Source organism: Struthio camelus, chromosome 23 (genome assembly GCF_040807025.1).
Source record: "Struthio camelus isolate bStrCam1 chromosome 23, bStrCam1.hap1, whole genome shotgun sequence".
Lineage (NCBI taxonomy): Eukaryota > Metazoa > Chordata > Aves > Struthioniformes > Struthionidae > Struthio > Struthio camelus.
In genome coordinates, this window is record NC_090964.1 from 4327425 (window position 1) to 4348995 (window position 21571).

The window sequence follows — 21571 nt, forward strand, 5'->3', positions numbered from 1 at the left end:
TGGGAGGCATTAAGGCTCCAGATGCGGATCATGGGTCTCTGCGTGGCACTGTAAACATGCTGGAAGTCCAATTTGGATTTCCCCTGGTGCCTCATTTAAATGAATTATGTAAACGCTTTCCCCTCCTCTTTTGAGCAAAAGCCAGTCCGGCTGCTGCCCAATGTGTTAATCCCATGGATAAAATAAAAACAAGGGAGACCACGCATTAAACCGAATAAAACGATGCTACAGAGCCGTTATCTGGGCACACTTTGCCTGGGGGACAAGCCGCTGGTGCATTAGCTGGGGCCGGTCCTGCAGGTGGCTCGTGCAGGGGAGCAGTTTTGTATCGTGCGTTGCCTTCCCTTCATGGTGCATCCTCCACCCCACAACGCTGCTAGGGTGAGAACAGCATTTAAGCTCAGCTGTGTCATACATCAGGGCTTGTGTTGGCCAACACAAGCCCCTCAGGTGCTGCACAGGGAAACGCATAGGGAAATGCAGCACGGGAGGGAGGCACCACATCTCTAAGGCCTCAATGCAGCCCTAGGAAGCCCCAAAAGCATCATGAATCTCTCTCAGCTCTGGTACCCATCTGGGACCTGCCCCTTATCATCCATCGGGAGGCAACACCTTGAGGTAATTCCTGCGAGCCCGGCTATGAGCACTGGCACTCTCTGGAGCCCTTGGTGTGATCATTGCTGGGCATTTTCTGCCCTCTGACAAGAGTCTCCTGTGCTGGGGAAGGTCCTGCCACGTCTCTGCAAACAGACACGCAGGCAGACCTCCAGCTCAGGAGGGCCATACTGGGAGGGCTGTGGGGTTTAGCCCCCTTCCAAGCTTTCCTTTATTTCATCCCCATGGAGGAGGAAGCAGGGGAGCCCAGGGCAGGGGGGACCGTACTCTGCAGAGCCGGCGGGATGAGCCAGGCCCTGTGGCGCCGGCGGGACGGGTGCCTGCGCCCCGTCCGACACGACTTGCCCTCTCCATCGAAGCAGGGCAGCACCACTTAAAAGAGGGAGTGTGGGATCCAGCTCTCCAAAAAGGCTCTAGGAATTAATCTTGTGAGGTCCTGAACCCCTTTATGATCCAAACAACTCTGGCAGGGGAACATCCCCGGCGGGATTTAGCCTCCAATCCCTCACCAGATTCCTAACTGGAAAAGACAGCAGTGAAATGTGCCAGTCCCAGACAAAAACCGGCTGTCTCTGGGTTTTGCATTCAGTTTAATTTGGCAACACAGTGATCACAATTATCTTGTCTTTTGTAAAGCAAACTGTTGAGAGACTTTGCCTGTGTTCCCACTGAGCCTGAGACCAACCAGCCTTTCATTCACCACAGGCTCTTCAGCCCTGAGAGGGGCATATTCCAGTTATTAAGCATCAGCGAGCATAACATTTCCATATCCTTATTTCCCCCACATACATAATTCTGAGATGCCCCCCCAGGGAGACTGAATACGAGCAATTAAAGCCATGTCGGCAGCTAGTGCCTGCAGAGGATGTTCCCAGCTAGCCAGCCTCATCCAAGAGTCCCATCCTGCTGAGACTGAGGCTGCAGCTTGGGCACACGATGAGGAAGGACAGAGAGGGACAGGAGCCCGACCTGGGGGCTTTTTCTGCTGAGCAAAAGGTGGTAGAAGATGTTTCTTAAAAAAATTGTTTGCCAAGAAAACTAGAATAAAAAGGGCCACTCCACTGAAACAAGGTGTTAGGAGTGACACAGGCTGTCCCACAGCATCCAGGCTCCCTGGCAAGCAGCTCCTGTCCGCTAACAGACCATTTACTGGAGCCACGGGGATTAGGAGGCCGAAGGTGCTATCTAATCTGAGCACACTTTATCACTAGCAGAAAACGAGAGCAATTAGCCCCAAGCACGCACATCTTCAATACCCAAGTAGCCACTCAAAAGCAGAGCTGATGCTGCAGGGCACGTGCACACCATTGGGACATTTCCCTTTGGAAACGGCAATCTCCATAAAAGGGAGGTTGCAACAGTATAATTGGCTCCATACAGCTGTTGCCCATCGTGCATGTACAGAGACTTCCCTTTGTATCTCTTTTCCATCACCCCCTCAAAGCGAAGCCATCGCTGGGGAATCCCAGGCGCAGCTTGGGCTCTTGTGCAGGGTGTTTCTCTTGGGTTGTCAATTTATTCTGAGCAGGAGGGTCACAGCCCCGGGGAAACCAGAGTCTAGACCACAAGATATTCCTTGCTGCCTCTTCCACAGATGCAAGAAAGCTCCGCGATGATTCCTAGCTGGCACAGGCTTTCTTCCCAGTCTCCCTTCCTGTGGATGACAGCCTTTTGGTGAAGGACTCGAAACCGTATCTTATTTACTAACAAGCAAACGCAGAACGTCCTCAGCTCTCAGTTCCCACCACAAGCAACGGGAGGGGAGTGCGAGGATTGGCCTTTAACTCAACATCTCTGAGAGCGTGCCTCACTGCCGGGCTCTCCGTGGCCCTGCATAGCCACTAGCACTGATTTCAGCCCTCTTTGAAGGAGGAAACTTCTCATACCAGAGAGGGAGAAGACGATGTCGATCCGCAGAGGCTGGATCCCCATTCCCCGTGAAGCTCGAGCCCACCTACGAGTAGAAAACTCCCCCACCTGACAGTCATGCCAAAGGACTACACTTGATTTATCCTGACTAGGGGCTTTCACTCAGGTCACATTTAGGTCTGGCTTATTTTTGCTGTCAAGTCATCTCTTTGTAATTGCATTGATTAAAATACCCGCCTGGGGCTTCCAATAGCAGCCAGGCTTCCCCACTGCTTGAGCTCACCCTTGGGGCACTCAGCAGCCAGATGAACAGGGAATAGACAAATACAGTCAGCTGGGACAGTTCTGGGCATATGTAGGCAACAGCCTAGTCATGAGGGGTTTCTCCACTGAAGCCGAAAAGCGAGGGAGGCAGAAGGCGGTGCGGCACGGCAGCCACGGCGGTGCAGCCTGCGACGCTGCCTGGGTCTCATGCCCACGGGAGTTTCCTTAGTCTTTCTGTAGGTGCAATACTGATTAAACTGATGCCTCTTCACCAGCACTTTGAAATCGTCTCATAAAGAAAGCAGTAAGTGAAGACTGTTCATTTTTAAATAAAGAATGGATGGGAGGCATGAAATGAAAATAATTCTTGTATCAGCACAGCGTACAAGTTACGGTTTCCCAAGCATGTGTCTGGCTAATTCAGTACAATGTAAAGTCAAAGGAACGACCACAGCAGACCTCTCCATTGGGTTATTTCAGCATCTTCACGCCAGAGCGGTTCAGATACAGCTATAGAGCAAAAAAATAAAAAGAAAAAGAAAAAAAAACGAAAAGCCTTTCAGTGCTAGCGAGATGCTTGCTGGTATGTCTACCAGAGACTTGTCCTGAACACTGAGGGCACTGGAGCACCCTGCACTTCCATCACCGCCAGCCGCAGCCCAGCCCAGGCAAACAGCAGCAGCTCAGTCCGGCTCAGGATTTGCATGTGGCCGAGCAGTGCTCTCCCGCGCCCAGCAGACCTTCGCAAGGGCTGTTCTGCCAGTGCGAGTGCCACTGTGCCGTGGTCCCCATCACATGCTGGACAGCCCTACCCTGGGCCCGAGTCGAGCCCGGGCACAAGTGGGGTGGGACGGGGTGAAAGCCAGCTGCACCCCAAGGACCAGTGGGGGAAAGCCCTGCGTGGCACCCGGTCAGAGGAGGCGCTGGCCCTGCAAAGGTGACGCTTGCTGCCTCTGCAAGCGTCGCTAGAAAACAGCCTCTCCCAGCAGCACAGCTGGAGGCTGGCTCTCGTGCCAGCGGGCTGGGAGGAGGGTGTCAGCGGGAGGGCTTGTGGCCTCAGGCCTGCTGGGTCCCGCTCCTTGCTCTGCTGCTGTGCGGCATTGGGCTACGTGATGCCGCCTGTAGCTTCAATACGTTCTCGTTCGCCAGCCGGGCTTCAGATACACGGCGGGGTGGGCCTGGCTGAGGGGGTGCAATGTGGCAGGGTGTTGGAGGTGTGTGTTGTCAGCAGTGCTAACAACCTCCAGCACAACCCCGCTCTGCGCCGCGCTCGCCCGTTGCGAGCCTCGTCTGCCTTCATCGTCATCACGCCCTTGCCGCTCCAGGCCCAACCTGCCTTCGGTTTGCACACCCTGGCAGAGGCTGCCCGGCCAGGGTGGGCGTTTGGGAAACAACCGCCCATTCGACGCAGCCAGGGCCTCGGGAGCATCTCCCTTTTCATCGCTCTGGTTGGCATTTCATAATGAGCTGCCTGCAGAAAAGACGCTTTATTGCCTGCAATTACGTCTTAGGGAGGGACCAGCCGGCTGCAGCAGGTGCAAACAGTTTTTATGCCCTCCCCAAAACCCTGGGAAACGCATCGTAGGGGAGCCTCGAGCACGGCCCCACAGGCCTTGGGGACCACATCGCGTTGGCAAGTGTCACCTGCGTAAGGCACATATGGGGACATACGAGTTATGTGGGGGGTTAGATCAGCCACATCGGGCACCTGCTGCTCCCTGCACAAACGCCGTGGTTTTCCCCGTATTTCGGGGACAGCTGGGCAGGGGGGAGCTGCCGCCTTTTTCTGACCTCCTGATCTCCAAATCATGCAGACCTTCCCTGCGGTGTTTGCTTTGTGCTTCCTGTGGCCCAGCTAATTGCTGCTGCTGCTGTTGCTTTTGCCCCCCAAGAGGGATTTAATCAAAAATTAACCATGTCTTCAACAGCCAACCCGCCTAGCCTCCCTCCAAGCTTTGCTCTTCCCAACCCCTGCCACCACTCCAGTCACCAAACGCTGCCAAAACCAAAGCAAGTGGATTAAGCCCAATTAGTAAAGAAAGCACGTGACACCACCGAGCCCGCCTGACTGACGGAGGCAATATATTTACTGCCTTTGAAAGCAACCAGAGCACGAGAGAGCGCAGCATTGCACCGAGTGCGGGAAACTGCCCTGGGACTCTGCTCAGGATCTTCAGCCCCGTTGCGGACCAGGGAGCGAGCCCCGCACAGGCTTACCCACGCGGGGGTTCACAGCAGGCAGAAAGTGACCGGCTGCTTGGCACCTCTTGGCCGGGTTTCGGACACCCCAGCCCAGGTTGCAATCCACAGCACAGGCCGCACACCCAACATGGGATATGCACCCCTGCCCAGGTCGCACGCTCCAGCAACGGTCGCACATCCCACAAATGGTCGCACACCCCACAAATGGTCGCACACCCCAGCACAGGTCACACACCGCAGCAATGGTCGCCCATCCCATCAGTGGTCATACACCCGAGCATGGGTCACATAATGCAGCAATAGTTGCACACCCCATCACAGGTCACACAGCCAGCACGGGTCACACAGACAACACAGGCCATGCACCCCAGCACAGGTCGCACACCCAGCAGAGATTGCACACTCCGGCAGTGGTCGCACACCCCCACGCAGGTCACACACCTCACTGCAGGTCACACGCCCCAGCAATCGTTGCACATTCCAGCCTGGGTCACACATCCCTGCCCGGGTCACACACCCCAGCACGGGTCGCACACCCCAGCAATGGTCACACCCAGCCCGCTCCGCCTTCGCATCCGAGGCCGCGCAGCCCCGCGCAGCGGCGGGCCGGGGCCGGGGCCGGGGCCGGGGCCGGGGCTGCTGCAGGCGCGGGCCGCCAGCACCACCTCGTGGCTGAGAGCCGAGCTGGGCCCCTGAGCCGCTCCAGCCAAACCCCCCCCCCGGCCCCGGGTCCTGCCTGCTTCGCCACCTCCCGCCTCCCCAGCCGGTGACCAAACCGCGCGTTAGGGCTGGGTGGGAAGTGCAAAAAGCCGAGCGCCCCCCCCTCCCCCTGCCCAAAATGAGCCCCCTAAACGCACACTGCCTGCCCATGGCCCGTGTGAGACTTCATTGCTGCTGCTTCCAGGCAACGCTGCCGGCAGTGCTTTCCCCAGGAGCCTCCGGCTGTCACACTTGCATGCACAGCCCGGCATCCCTGCAGGGCCCCCAACGGGGGCTCTTCTGAGTGGGGCTGGTAATCTTCATCCTCTGCACGCTCCTTCATCAGGTGAGGCGTCACAGTGCGAGTCCCTGCATAGTGTGCACCAAACCATGGTGTGCGTCCCAGGATGGTTTGTTCCCCACCATGGTGCGCACCAAACCATGGTGTGCGTCCCAGGATGGTGTGTTCCCCACCATGGTGCGCACCAAACCATGATGTGTGTTCCAGGATTGTGTGCATCCTATCATGCTGTGTGTTCCAGGATGGTGTTGCAGCCCACTACAGTGTGCATCCTACCATGGTGTGCATCCCAGCATGCTGTGCATCCTACCACAGTGTACAACCCAGCAGGGTGTGCTCTCCATCATGGTCCTCATCCCAGCATGATGTGCAACCACCATGGCATTCACCACAACCATGGTGTGCATCCATGCATAGTGTGCACCCTGCCACAGCATGCATCCCTGCATGATGCACATCCCAGTAGAGTGTGCACTCTACCATGGTGCAGATGGCATTGAGCTCCTACATTGGGATCAACCCAAAACACATGGGTATGAGACCAACCGCTTTGGGGCTGGCAGGATGATAGCACCACAGGGCACAGCTAGTCCACAGCCCCTGTAGCCCCAGGAGTACATCTTGCTTTGCACATCCCCACTTCTGTGCTGCTCCTTAAGCAGCATGCCTTCAGCAGTGATGAACAAATATCACAAACCACTGGCAGTCTCCAGGTCTAGCCAATGGATCACTCCAATCCTCCACCCTCCTAAAAGCTGCTGTACCCCAAAGCCATGTCTACCCGCCCCTGCCCATGTGTGCTGTGCAGCTAGCTGTGCTCTCTCCCCAAAGTGCAAAAAAAGACCCCGGAAGAAAAAATCTGCCAGAAGCTTCATTTTCCAAACAAGACTTTATTGACAAGGCAATTCACTGGGGCTTGACCCAAAACAGAGCAGCCAGCGGGAAAACCCAACTCACGCTCAAGCAACAGCCAAGGAAGGGGCCCATCTGCCCAGTGGACAGCGCTGGGGAAGGAGAGGGCTCAGAGGAGCCCAGTGCCACTCTCCAAGGCTGGCAGGGACGCAGGAGACAGGGAGGGAGGCCAACGCAGCAGGATGCTTGCCTCTGGCCACACACCCCCAGGAGTTGGTTCTCCTCGAGGCTGTTTGGGCAGGCAAACCGTCTCCTTGCTGCGGCCAGCAGGCTCTGGCCTTTAGCCAAGTCCCACCGTCCACATTACACTGCAGCTCCCAGACCTGCTCCACAAGGCACCACGGTCCCCAGGAGGCACCAACACAAGCAGTTAATAACAACCAAACCCTCTGAAGGCAATTCAGCTGTCTCCTGCTAAAGGAAGAGGGGATGGGAGCACCATCAAAGGCACTTAGACAAACATGGAGATTACAAGAGCTTTAAAAACATCCTCGAGTGTTTCACACCTCTCTTATTTGCTGATTTTCCCTGCTTGGCACTTTATCCCTTTAAAACTAAAACAGAAAACCTGCAAGAAGGCACGACTCAGAGCAGCTATTCTCAGGTGCAAAAATTGAGTCCAAGGCTAAGGCAGAGGCTGAGGCTGTTCCCAGACTCATGGAGGAGGTGGGGGCACCAGAATAGCTCATGGTCACAAGGCTTCAGCCGCTCGGGCCCCAACAGAGGGATCCCCAAGGCCACCTCAGCTGAAGTCTCGGTCGGGCAGTACAAGGGGAGCCACCAGCGTCCAGAGGTAGAGCAGGAGCCCAGCCCAGCTGGAGGAAATCTTCACCCAAACAGCAGTCCAGGGGCTTGTCATCATCTGCAAGCTCTCATCAGGCCTGAAACACCAAACGAGTGGGCGGCATGGGTCACTGCACCGCGCTGGCAGGGACAGCAGCCCCCAGCCAGCCACGCATCAAGATAAAACAGAAGGAAGTAAATTCCTAAATATACCTGGTAAGGCAGCAGCCTAAGTTCCTGGGCCTGCCCTTCCCAAGGGGTGCAGTGTCTTAAAGCCAGACCCATAACTAAATGCTGATATCTGCCCCAGAGAACAGCCCCGGCTCTGGGAAGAGCTGGACCCAGCAAGGACAGCAAGAACAGGAGAGACTGGAGGGGCAGGAGCTGGCAGGTCTCCACGCCTGGAGCTACACAGCTCCCCTGCGGCTCCTCAGCCAGATCCTGCAGGGATGCCACCCTGAATCGGCAGCCTGCAGCACCCCAGGGGTTGCTTCCCCGGCTCTCCCCACACACCGCCAGGTGGCGGGCACCTGGGTTCGGCAGAGGATGCCTCGGCAGGGACCTGGCGCGCGACATGGCTCTTGCAGCCCAGCATCCGTTCCCCTGACAGCACCACTTGCTGCAGCCAAGCCGCCTGCCAGCCTGGACCCTGCCCAGATGTCCCTGGCGAGCGTGACCACACTGCCAGGGTGCTGCGCTGGGAGCAGGGCTGCTTGGAAGCTCCAGGAAGGCGTCAGGCATGTCATGAGCTCTACAGACTCTGCCGGGGCAGCAGAGAGGTGGGATGGAAGGAGCCAAACTTGGGCAGCACCTGGCCAGGTAGGCAACCACCTTCCTTACGCGGAAGTAGCCTCGCTTGTACCTTAGAGCCAATGGTCTAAATTTATAGGGCAAGGGCATTAAATGAAACAGGTAGCAGCCACATCTCCCTGTGCCTCCCGCTCTCACAGGCTCAGTGGCATATTTAATGCTCTGGCTGCATCTGCAGGTGTCTCTCCAAGCATTAAGAACAACAACGCTACCTGAAAATAATTAAAGCTCGCTGGGGCGCGAGCTAAGTTTGCTCACCCACGTACCCATCCGAGCAAACAGCCGTGTCCAGCCCAGCCAGCGAGTGCAAGAAGGCCAGATCCATCCCCACCCCAAGCAGGAGCAGGGATAACCCCAGCAGAGGCGGAGAATCCCCAACCCCAGCAGAGGCGGAGAATCCCCTCTGGGACACTGATGGGACATTTCTGCACTGGTCCAAGCCGTGGGCGCTGCCTGGCGCGCGCACGGTGGCTGCATGGTGCCCACCTGTACCAGTTGGTGAGCGTCATCATGATGTAGAGGGAAGCCAGGACGAGGCAGAGGTGGAAGAAGGTGTAGTTGTAGGACACACCGTCCTGCTCGTTGTCGTAGGCGCGGTGTGGTCCGCTCTCCAACGCAGCATCCCCGCGACCTGCGCCGGCTGTGCTCTCCTCCGTCAGCATCAACTTGTTGACCTGGGCATGGTCTGAGGAGCGGATGCTAAGGGCAGACAAGATGGAAGGTTCAGGGCCAGCGGGCATGCAAGCTCCCTGCTCCCTCCTGGGCCACCTCTGGGCGAAAGCTGCTCTCGGAGCCTGACTTCAGCCCTCAATTCCCTCTGAGCAGCCCGGCTGCTTCCCGCCTGCCTCGGGATGCTCCTCGGGGCCCATCCCTGGGAGAGCAGGGGAGTCTGGAGGACACCGCTCATGCAGAGCTCTCCCAACGCACTACGAGCTGCCACCATGATCCTGCAGTGCAGGCTGCCTGCGTTCCTGGGGAGCGGGACAGCCTTCCCGGGAGAGAAGCACTCGGCAGCAAAGCCCTGACAGGCTTTGGGAGGCTGCAACCTCCATCAGCATCAACTTTCCCTAAAAGCCTCCAAGTACCTCTTGGGGAGGGCTGGCTCTACCGTGGGACAGGTGGAGGGACCTCCAAGCTCTCAGCAGATGAGGGCCAAGTCCTCACCTGATGAAGAGTGTGCAGAGGATGAAGATTATCAGCCCCACGATGCTCGGGGCGTCCCACCAGGTTGTCAGCTGCCCCACAGCCATCGAAGCACTGGTGCTGTTCCTCACCAGCAGCGTGGGGTTACAGGCTTGGTCTGCGGAGATAAACACCCCGTTCAAAGCCTTTTTCCAGCCCCGCTGCTCTGCAGAGACCTGGGGGAGGCAACCTACCCTCCTCGAGACACAGGCAGCAAGCCTGAGGTCATGTCTCACTTACTTGGTACGTTGGCCAGGGCGGACCAGGTGATGAACATGGTGTACAGGGTGATGAGGGAGGCCTGCAGCAAGCCGGAGTGGGGCTGAGCATCCTGCAAACACAACAAGGGGCTCAGCCCTGCCCGGTGCCAGCCGCACAGTCCGGGCCATGGAGAAGGAAAAGCCACCCTGTTTCCTCCCATGCACGCGCAGGGCTGCTGCAACACACATCACGAGTGGCAGCACTCAGGTCACACCGTGATCTCCCGGTGCCTTTGATTCCACTGCAAGGAGGTCTGACTTGCTTCCCAGCCAGACAAGTTTTTTAGCCCATCAGTCACAGCAGGGCTTTATCTCCCCCACTTCTCTCTGTGCAAGGGGGCAGGGGGACCCTGGACACCTCTGGGCTGCCAGCTCTTCTCTGAACGCTGCCAAGCGGCAAAGCCCAGCCGTGCCCTGCAGCTGGTGGTCCTGCAACACAACCGGGGCCTGGGATGAGGCTGCTGGAGGTGAAGTTTGCTGGGACAGGTTGGGTGGGAGAATGGCCCTTCCCTCTGCAAGCAGGAGCACCCGGGTGCCCTGGGTCTGGGTTCCCTCAGGTCCCCCAGACAGCTGCCTGAGCAAGGAGGTGGTGGCCGCCTCCTGAGACATAGGGATTAGGGCAGCTGATTCCTGGCCCGGACCTTACGGTGCCGAAGCTCTGGGCACTGGTCCCTCACTGCCTGTGGCACAGAGGGGGTGGTAGAGACAATGGCTGCCCAGGATCCATCCGTCCTCACCTGGATCTTGGGCAGGATGGACACAACGGAGATGACGATGCAGAAGATGAGGTTGAGGCTGATCAGAGCCTTGTTCTCTGTGCAGCCATCAGGCTTGGTGTAGTAGACATAGAGCAACACCACGGCCGCGATGGAGGTGGCGTAGAAGATGAGGGTGACGACGCAGAGAGCTGGAGATACAGGGAAAAAAAGGTAGAGAAGACAGAGCAGAGCCCTCCACCCCTCATAGCTCAGCCCCTCAGCCCTGGATCTCCCTGCATAGTGTCCTCTGCCCTAGGACGGGCTTCCCGCAGGCCGCCCAGCAGGAAAGGCCCGCTCCCACTAACCCCCTCCCCTGCCAACAAAGCCCACACAGACCTGCGTACCAGCCCTTGGCGTTGCTCTCTTCTGCGTTGCGGAGCCACACCTGGCTCCAGGAGTGGGCAAAGTCGATGAGGAGGATGAGTTGGATGAGGATGAAGAGGAAGGAGCCAACCACACCGAAGTAGAACCAGACTTGGGGTGGGAGGGGGGGGAGGCAGGGAAAGAGAAAGCAGTTAATAGCGGGGAAAACGGGGATTTGACAATGCCAGGAACACAGCCCATGAGAGAGATCTCTTCCTAGGACGGAGGGCTGTGCACCGGCCCTGCCCCGCGAGCGCAGCACCCGTCCGCACACAGGGTGCCCCCACGGCAGCAGAGTCACCAGCTCCAGCCCCGGGCTCTGCCCACACCGGTTCACCCAGCCCAGTTTCCCCAGGGTTTCAACCTGTGCCCAAACACTGTACTATGAAACGAGGCTGATCTAAAGGGCAGCGGCGCTCATTGCTACCGGTGTTTAAAAAACGTATCAGGTTTGCGCAGCGTTGGTGCAGAGCAGCTATAAAGAGATCACCCGCTAGAGCCTTCGGTCTAGGCAAGCCCGGCGGGAGGGACGGCAGCGGCGATGCTGATCCGCTTTGGACCCCACGGCTCAGATTTAGAGCCTACCCTGGCTCACTGCCGGCCCCAGCAAAGCCGATTCGGAGGAGACGGAAACGTCCCGCACCGTGGCACCAGCCGCGGCCGGCGAGGCACGGACCCAGGCGCGCGCGTGCGCATCTCCTCACCTGACGTGAAGGACCCGTCGGGGATGTAGAAGGCCCCCACCGTGATCCCGATCAGGACCAGGAACTTGAAGAACCAGAACCTGCGGGCGCGAGCGAGAGGTAAGAGGAGGCACGGGGACGCAGCGCCCTCCCGCGCCGCGCCGGCCCCACGGCACCGGCCCCTGCCTGGCTCAGCCTATTTACAGCACAGGGAATAAGTGGGCTTTTTTTTTAACGGGGCGCAGCTAAAATAAATCAGGCTTCTCCCTAGACAGGGAACAAGTCGCCCTTAAGAACCCAAACCCATTTCCGCGGCTGGACTGCTCGGGAATGGGCTCGCAAGCGGGAACGTCCACACACAGGAGCAAACCAGAATCGGCTGTTAAATAGCAAGGCAAGGGAGAGCTGCCTCTTTCTTACGCCTAACTCGGAGAAAATGCACTAAGGAGCCGCTCAGCTTTTTGTGCAAGAGGCACAGGTCACCCTTTAAAGCGCCTAAAACGAGTGGCAGGAGGGTGCTGCCCAGCAGCCACCCCAAATTTGCTGGCAGAGCCTGCAGCCAGCCAGACGCTGCGACGGACGGGCCGGAAAAAGGGAAACCGGAGCTGTCCGAGGAGCAGTTCAGACTGACCTGCCTTCCCCATGCACGGATCGGGGACAGAATGGGCAAAAAGGGGCACAGACTTCCCATAACCCGCTCCAGCCCAAGGAGCCGGGGCATCCGCCCGGCGGGGCGGCGAGCTCACCCGTTCTGCACCGCCGCTCGCGGGTCCTTGCTGCTCCTCACGCACAGCATGATCACGGCGAAGAGGAAGAAGAAGGCGGCCATGGCGAAGCCCATGCGGTACACGGCCTTGTGCCCCAGGAAACTGCGGCAGTCGACGTGGCTTTGGGCTCCCAGGAGCGAAGCGCTGCCCTCGCAGAAGCCGGGCAGCTGCGAGCGCCGGGGGAAGAGCGTTAGCCAAGCATCCCCTGAGGACCAGCCAGCTCCTGCCTGCTCAGACCCGGTCCATGGAGCACCTTTGGGACCCGGCGGCGAGGTGCCATGGCTAAGGCCACACCGCAGTGGAGCGGAGAGCTGGGACGAAGCTCGCCTGTCCCTAATGCATGGCAGAGGCACAGCGTGAGCTCAGCTGGCCCATCACAGGAGGCTGCAAGTCACTGTGGCTCGCGAGTCATTCGACCCGTTTAATCCCCAAGATGGGACGCAGGAAACCTGTCTGGTAGAGCACTGGGGAAAACAGATAACGCATGAATTTATCCCACTGCAATTGTCACCTCCATGGAAAACCAGGGTTAATAACATCCTCTCCCAGCAAGATCCTTGGAAAAGAGGAATGGGAGCAACGTCAGGCCCCGTAAAAACAGCTTTCTGATTCAAGCTGACGTACCGCTTATGACCTAAACCTCTTCCCCACGGTGACAGTCGAGTGACCTCCACCCATTCTCCTTCCCTGCAGGGCCTCCGCCAACGCGCAGGAGGGATTTACCTTGTACAGCTCCTTTTCCACGCCGGGTATTATCATAATGATGGACACGAGGGTGCCGAGGAAGAGGAAGAAGGTGAAGAGGAGGCGGGAGACGGTGGAGTTCTTGGCCGAGGGGCAGCAGCCGCAGAGCAGGCACGGCGCCGAGCCGCAGAGGCAGGAGGCCTGGCAACGAGAGCAGTCCTCGCCGTCAGAGGGGCCAAAATTGGCCCCGTGACCCAGAGGGCACCAGCGCCCCGGTGAGACCCTAGGCGGATCTGCAGCGCCTGGGCTTTGCTTAGGGCTTCCTGCCGGTGGGTCCCAGAGAGCCTCGCAACCAGCACGGGTGCGGGACTCCCCAAATTCCCTGAAACACGTGTGCTGCAAACCGAGAGCGTTGTGGGAGCGGGTCCGTCGCGCTAACCGCCCAACTCGGAAAAAGATACAGACGGTCCTGGTTACCCTCATCAGCCTTTCTTGCTTCAAAGCAATTTCGTTCAGAAAAGGTTTGCAACCAGAATAAAGCACCGGCCTGGACAATCCGTTTTTCTTCGCAGAAGTTCAGTTTGCAAAAATTATCGAAAGCTGTCCCTCCAACCTCATACAGGATGGGGAAAACGCAAATATCAGAGTCAAGGGGAACTGTACCTTGTTCTGCCATCCCTCCCCCTCCCCAAAGGCTGTATTACTAACCCCATTTTACCGGTGGGGAAACTGAGGCACAGCCTTGCTGGTGGTCGATGGTAGGTCCTGGCTTCCCGAACCAGCAGCGGGGTGGCGAACGCCGGCTACAGCACTCCAGCCGCCCCGACCGCCGTGTCAGCTCGGGGCTCATTTCGACCCCGCGCCAGCCTGGACGCAGCGCGGGGGCCAGGGATGCTCGGAGGGGCGATGGGCTCAGGTTTCCTGCTCCTCTGCCTCTGCTCTCCGGAAGCGGGGCCTCTCCACCCCCCCTACGGCAGGCGGCTCCCGCGAGTCTCCTGCAACCGCAGCAGCTGGGGGGGAAGGCAGCAAAAGCCGCCTTTACGCCCCGGTTTGAAGAAACCCAACCTTACTGCCTAGCCACAGCGGCTGAGGTTATTTTTCCTGGATGCACGCACAAGAACTGTGCAAAGTAAAGCTTGCCAGGAGAAAACACACCTTTTATTAAACCATAGTCTCGAGCTATCCTAGCTCACTGCCGGAGCATTAGGAAGGTGTTATTTGCATCTCTGCAGACAGGCTGAGCTGAGCTTTGTTTTGCTACTCCCATAAGCACCGTCTTCACCATGCACACATCCACTTAACACCTATATATTTTTTAAAACCTGAAAAGTTTATTTTTTTTCTTAAACAGTTTTCCACTTCAATAATTTAAAAAAAAAATCAATATTAAGCACAGCAGTTCAGTTTGAGACTTGTCCCCAGCGCAAGTCAGCAGAGTGGGCATCTGCCGCTCAGCTCCTCCACGCTGCCTTAAATCAGATCAAGGTTTGGGAGCGTCCTGAGTGCCAATCCTTTGCATTTACGGACGAAGAAGGAACGAGGAGGTTTTGCATAATGACGGTTTAATCACAAGAACTGAGTAACCAGCCCTCACCATCCTGCTTCCCCTCCGCATGCCACTGCGCAAGGAGGGGGAAGATTTTTCTCCTCTTAATCACCCGCATTGTCACCCTGGCATTTCCCCAACTCGCTGAATGCTCCATTGTGCAACCGGTCTCGGCGGCCACGTCTAAAACCCCAAATCCTAGAAACGGCATAAAGTTGGAGCACAAATCCTGCATCTTTGGACAAGAGAACTGAAGAACTTTTTTGGTTGGAAAGCTGTGAGGCCGGTTATTTCTGGGTCACTCAATCCACTTGCTAAGGAAGACAAATGTAACGCGAGCAAGAGGTCCCGCGTTAAACGTCCGAGAAGAAAACGGGGGAATAAAGCGTCTCTAGGATTTGCACGCCTGTAAATAAACGGAAGGGCTGAGGCACTCAGTAAAATCTCAAAAGTACCAAATAACGAAATTCCCAAATCTGTCGCACTCACGTCAGCGTGAGCGGGAACGCTCGCCCTGCCAAGTGGAGACCTTGGGACAAGGCACGTTAACGCCGAGCAAAGCAACAGCAAAACACATCCAAAGTCCTCTACGCTAGGGAAACCTCAGTTTTGTTTCATTTTGTGTTTTGATGACCTGCAGAAGCGATCGCAAGCCCGCAATCCTCCTCACCCCGCGCGCAGGCCCAGGGAAAACAACGGAAACCCAGGGCAGGTACTGGAAAACTTCCTGTTACGAGAAGCGCGTATAAACCAACAGAAATCCCATATTCAGAGGCTGCTTAAAATATTACTGCTTCACTTTCAAAGTTTCTTCTCTAATTAAAAAGCATTTCACATAAAATTGTTCCAAAACGTACAGCCTCGGACATTTTTAACTCCCATATGAGAAACAGTTTCTTATTAGGAAATAACTACTGTGGTGTGACCGTTGCTGGTCCTCATCAGACAGCTTTCCCTCTATTTACAGGTGAAGTTTACTGATGTATTTTGCTTTTAATGCTTCATTTCATTCCTTTGAACTGCTCTTCCTCTCCTGCACATAGTAGGCTATATATACACACTTAAAAACACTAGGTCCAGCTCTTTCCCAATATTAGGAGGTTGGCAAGTGTTGTATATTTATTATTACCCAGGAAAGGCTACACTTACTTCCTAACTATACCCAGCAGTAAATACTAACTACATATCTCTAAACACTAACTATTTCCAAATATCAACGAGGATACAGATTTCATAGTGCTAAATTAGCAAACGGCGAGTTTCTCGACGAACTGAAGTTATTACAATTTTCCCCAAATTCATACTTTTCCCAAAAGTGGAAAAGTAATTTGCTCCCACGCCTGCAAGATACCCCGAGCACGAACATCTCTTCTTTCAGCCCCTTGCTATAACACCATCACGTTCCCCCGCCACCCCAGCAGTGGAAAAAAAGCATCGTCAGAACGTGCGTTTCCCGTGCAAAAAACAGACACGGCAGGAAAGAAAGGCAGACCTTAAATTCTGAATTGCTGTGTAAAAAAAGACATTAAACTCCCAGGGACTTCATCCGGCGCACAGCGGGTGTTCACAAGCGACTAGTCTGTTCCTGACTTATTCCTCTTCATCCAGAGAGGCTGCGCGGAGGCACAAGGGACCCCTTCCCGCAGGCACGGTCGCGCCGCCTCTCCCAAGCTGCTGCTTCAGGGAGACCCCTTTAGTTTTTCAACGCGTTCTGCAACCTGAAGGCATGAAGAAGCAGCCTTCAATTTAAGACCGCTTCTTTCAGTGATCATTAAATTCACCGTTTATGCAAGAGTGCCTATAAAAAGTGACAGTGCTATTGCATTTCACTTTCAAATAAAAAATAGGGAAGACTAGGAAAAAAAACACCTTTTTTTTTTAAATGCAGAATCGCTACCAATTCAGTCCTGAGCTAGCAAAGCACAAACTTTAAGCACATCAATAGCTCCACCAACTCCAATTCCTCTCACTTAAGTGCCAATTTAAACAAAAACCACCAGCACCCAAAGCTCCCTGAAAGCGGCCGGAAAAAATTCATGAGGTTTCTTGTCATTACAGAAGCTGCTGATTTGGGTTTTCAGCCCCCGGGGTGCAGTCACTTCACATTTTCAAGCTCTTCTAGGCCTTGCGGCCGCAAAGTAGCCAAGGCGGATGCCGCGAGCTCTCCGAATGAAAACCGAGCCTCGCGCCGAAACCTGCCCCCGGCGCTTAGAGCTTTCGGTTTTATTAAAGGAATCAAGCAACGAATGCAAGGCTCGCGATCGCAGAAGGACAAGGGGAGCCTTAGCAAGGCGGGGGGGGATTGCCGGGGGGGCCGGTCCGCATCGAACGCGCGCCGAACCCCAAGGCACAAACCCTACCTTGCAGCACTCTGCAGGAGGCTGAGCCGTGCGTGTGACCAGGAGATAAAATTATATGCAGAAAACAGCATTTGTTTGCATTGCAGCACTGCACCTTATACTCCCTATAAGAGCATCTAGGAGGACCTGCAGGATACACCTCTTGCATATGTATCTCTTCCCTAATGATAGGAAGGGTAAGGTAGGTAGGTGCAGGCAGGGGTGCAGTGAAGTGGGTTTCTCCAGGGGCAAGGAGGGACTTTGTCACCAGGGAGTGTTTATCGAAATTGGCCTTCTCGGACACCTTCCCTTGGAGCACCCACGCAAGGGGACCCTGACCTGTGTGCCACACGTCAGCTGTCCCTGCAGACCGCTGTGCCGCCCCGGCAGCTCTTTATTGTTTGTTGTTTGTTTTTCTTTAAAAGACAAGTTAAATACAAGAAAAGCCTCCCGTATTCAGGTAGCATTGGAAATGCTTCGTTACACGTCCTAAGCGGACTCTTGAAGACGGCTGCAAGCGTTGACTTGCTGAATACACAAACGGCATCAACCAGAACGGAAAAAGTAAACTAAAGGGCAGCGACTGCTTCACGAGAACAGCTGCTTAACTCAAAAGCATTGGTTTTCAGCCACCGCAGATTAAAGATTAATCTCTCCGGCTTTGTTATCGACTTCCTCATTAAGTACAGCTCACCTCCAGCAGGACTCTGGCGTAACTACCGCCTGGCTGCCACCCCTTCCCTGCACCATCCATCGAACGCGACCCGGAGAAAACGCAACAACCCCCCCCCCCCCCGCCGACATCCAACAGGTATCTTTTTTCCAGCACCTTCTGCAGATGCAGCAACCGAGCGGAGGTACCAAAAGCAACGCTCGAGCAAGCAGCGTTTTTCTCACGTTAAAATCAACGACGCGGCAGGTGAATCACCACCAGCCACGTCGGGTCAACCGCAGGCTCGTGACGTCGGCGGCTCTCGCGCAGGCTCGCGCCCGGGTACCGGCGTCGCCCTGCGGCCGCGCTGGCGGACGGGCTGGGAGGCAGCTTTTGCCTTTGCGCCGCATCCGCCCCACGCCGGTTTTTTTTTTCCCGCGAGGTGGCAGGAGGTCCAACGCTTCCTACCCACCCCCAGCGAGCGCAAACCGCCCCAGCTCCGGGGAACCCACCCGCACTCGGGCGAACTTTGGTTAAGAAACAGTAAATCTGTCGCCCGAGAAGCCGACGTCGAGGCGACCGCGCTATTGGCGCCATCAGGCCAAGCCTGGCAAATTGTTTAAGCCAAAGGAAGGGAAATTTTCCCAAGTGCTGCAAAGTTGCGCTTGGAAATGGCTCGTAAAGTTTTAATGCGTCAGTGCTTTCAACCTTTTGAGGCGATGCCTTGAAAATCGAGACGCTGTTTTGAGTCAGACCTTTTCAAGCTGGCATGAAGGGGCTGGATCAGATTTCCTCGTAAAAAAAAAACAAAAAAAATACAAGTTTTTTTTTTTTTCCTCTATGTTTTTCCAGACAGTTCAGAATTGAGCTCACAGACCCCTTCAGGCCTCCAGCTCCGCAGGAGGGAACAGGACAATTCACCCAACTGGTGACTCTCCCCCATTCCCACAGCCTGGGCTAGAATGATTTGGGAGGGGGGGAGGGTGGAAATTAGGCCAGAATCCTCCACACCCCCACTTCTGATTAACTCCTGGGTTTTCTGATATCTGCCCATAAGGAAAAGGATCCGATCGCTGTTTCCCATCGAGGACTCGCAAGCTGTCCTCAAGCTTTAAATTTCAAAAGCTCCAGTTCGTTAAACCATCGAAACTTCTGGCCAGGTTGCAAAACCGGCCCCGTTTCCAGGCCACGCCAGCAACTCCCCGTGGAGGTTTCGCAGACCTGTCTCGGCCTCATGCCTACAGGTGAGGCAATCGCAGCGGGACCGAGGCCGGGAGCGCCAGCGCCCAGCACCGCAGCGTGGTGCATGGCACCCACGGGTGCCCTGCGCGGGCGTCAGGGGCTGCTGCTCAGCACCTCCAAGCCCCTCGAGGCCTCTGCGGAGGGAAAGCCCAGGTGGCTCCTGGCCAGCTTCTGGGGAGAGCCGAGGCGCGCTGCCAGCCCGCGCCGAACCCCCCGGCGAGCCCCTCCGTTTCAGAGGCCCTGTCCCTCCTTCTCCTGGTCTTGCGTGGAGGACAAAAGGGGATGCGAGCCCCACTGTCGCCGCAGCACAGCGCGGGGTGCCCGCACCCCGAAAGAGAGACTGGGGCAGCCGCGAGCACCCAGGGAGCCTGGGTCCCCCGTCCCGGGTCCTTCTGCTGCTCCGGCCGCAGCCCCGCGGGCGGGGAGAAGGGGCCAGGCCCCCCCCCCGGCCCTCGGCAGCCCCGGGGGCAGCGGTGCACGATCCCCCCCGCCGGGCGCAGCCGGACGGGGCTCCCCGCTCTGCCGGGGCTGCAACACCCCCTCGGGGTGCCCTGAGACCCCCCGGGCTCCCCACTGGGCACGACCCTCCCTTTGCCCCCCACCAGCTCCCCTAGGTGCAACACCCGCTCCGGGGGCACGACCCCCCCCCCCATTCCCCCGGCACTCCCCGGGTGCAACGAGCCGCCCCCTCCGCAAGCCAGGCCAGGCACCGCGCAGCCTCCCCCGGGGCCCGGCACTCACGCAGCTGAGCAGCGAGCAGACGCCGAGGCAGGCCCCCATGGTGCGGCTCGGCCCGGCGCGGCTCGGCTCGGCTCGGCCCGGCTCGGCTCGGCTCGGCGCGGCTCGGCGCGGCTCGGCTCGGCTCGGCTCTGCTCGGCCCGGCCCGGCTCAGCGCCGCCCTCCGCAGCGGGCGAGCGCCGCGGGGCGGTGCCGAGCGCGGAGCCGGGGCCGGAGCCGGAGCCGCCCCCAAGCCGGGCCGCCCGCCCCTCCGGGAAGCGGCTACAGCCGGCGGGTCGCGGCGCGGCTCTGCCCTTCGCGTTTCTGGCCCCTCCGTTTCCCACGCCTCGGCGCGTTGGCTCCAAACTGCCGCCGCGACGGAGCGGGGGAACAGCCGGGGTTTAAAGTCGGTTTCTTGCACAGCCCGAGAGGTTCGATCCACAATGGGGAGGCTGAGTGAGGGGCAGGGGACTACATCCCCATGCAGGGGCACATTGAATCCAGCTCCAGAAACCTGTAGACTCTGAATTTTTGCCTTCAGTGAGCAATTATTGCTATCTGGAGCAAGATCGCAGAGTCCTTCCGCTGTTGCGAAACCTCTTTTTTTGGCAAGCGGTGTCTGCTTGGGTAACTGCTGCTTGCACCCAACGGTGATGGTGCATCACACTGCACTGCGGTGTATGGCAGTGTGTCACACCGGCACTACAGGCATGCGCACCCGTTTTGACACAAAAGCATGAATAGGCGTCACACCGGACCCCAGCATTTCCATTTCTGTCTCCCCTCCCCAGTGTTAGCATTGACCCTTTATCTCTCCAGGGAACTTTTCGCGCTGAAGGAGATACGCTGCAGTTGGCCATACCACCCTGGGCACAGGCAGCGGGAGGCTGGAGTGGAGCTGCTTAAATTACTGCACCTTCACTGCACTGTCACGTCCCAGTAAAAGAGACACCCGCTGTCCTGCAGAGACAGGGACTTCTCGAGGTTAGTTCATCATGAGAAATGAGAACAAAGCCACTTCTGGCAAATGCCGCGACTCCAGCGCTGCACGGTTGGAGCTGTGACAACGGCAGGAGAGCTGGCATGGGCAAGATACCAAGAGGCTGGCCAGCCCTTGCAGCCCTTGGGGCTGTAAATTAGAGATAAAGCAGCCACAGAGCCATGAAAACAGGGCTGAATGGATAGCAAAGGCTGTCTGAGGTATTAACCGGAGGTCATGGACCAAAGGCAAGGCAGAACCTGCTGCTAATATGTCCGGATCTGCCTTGCAACCAGGCTAAGCAGAACAAAGTCCAGAGAAAGGCATCAGCCCTGGGAGGAAGGATTAGAAGATAGTGTTTAAGTGGAGAATATGTCCTGGGCAAAAGGGACTGCCTCTGCAGGGGGAAGAAAGACACCCCAGTTTGTATGCAAAAACCTCGGGATGGTATACAGCTGGGGGCTGATCCTGGTTGCCCTCACTCTGGTGTTTTGGCATCTCGTGGCCAGTATCGCTCCTGATGTACTGCGGGGTGACAGCACCTGCAATCAGGCCCCAGGGTGGAGGCTGCAATGGGCTGCCAAGAATTTAACATGCTTGTCCTCTCCCAACTCAGCCACACCAGCTCTGGGAGGGCCTGCCAGAGGATCAGAGTGTGAATAATTAGAAGTGCAACCCCTAATTATATGGCCCTCATTACATAAGCATTTGCAAACTATGGATTCCTTTGCAGCTGGATTTCTATAGATTCCCTCTCTACTTGCAGAAACGAGATGATGAGCACAGAAATGTGCTCCAGGGGCTGGGGATACTGCCCAGATATCCTGACTCCGTTGCCAGGGCTGATCACTAGCTTTCTTCAAAAGCAGCCCACAGGCAAGTGGTCCGATCAAGGGTTATATTTAAGTTCACAGTCACCCCGCTTTCCTCTGACATGGCTGAAA

The 21571-nt window shown here is 56.9% G+C and overlaps 1 protein-coding gene across 1 annotated transcript; it reads right to left on the reverse strand.

The window, feature by feature from the left end:
- Nucleotides 1–6820: 6820 nt before the first annotated feature.
- SERINC2 (serine incorporator 2) lies at nt 6821–19850 on the reverse strand. Its single transcript, XM_068917300.1, has 10 exons — nt 19673–19850; nt 13192–13353; nt 12448–12635; nt 11723–11802; nt 10992–11129; nt 10635–10804; nt 9878–9968; nt 9620–9755; nt 8942–9154; nt 6821–7743 (listed from the first exon to the last, which is right to left on the reverse strand). The coding sequence occupies exons 1-10, from the start codon at nt 19709–19711 to the stop codon at nt 7605–7607; spliced, it is 1356 nt and encodes a 451-aa protein (XP_068773401.1). The 5' UTR covers nt 19712–19850; the 3' UTR covers nt 6821–7604.
- Nucleotides 19851–21571: the final 1721 nt, after the last annotated feature.

Coding starts and splice junctions, on each gene's coding strand:
- SERINC2 (XM_068917300.1), bottom strand. CDS start 19,711: ATGGGGGCCTGCCTCGGCGTCTGCTCGCTGCTCAGCTGC. Junction 9,756..9,877: donor CGCCCTGGCCAACGTACCAA/GTAAGTGAGACA, acceptor TTATCTCCGCAG/ACCAAGCCTGTAACCCCACG. Junction 7,744..8,941: donor ACGCTCACCAACTGGTACAG/GTGGGCACCATG, acceptor TTGGTGTTTCAG/GCCTGATGAGAGCTTGCAGA.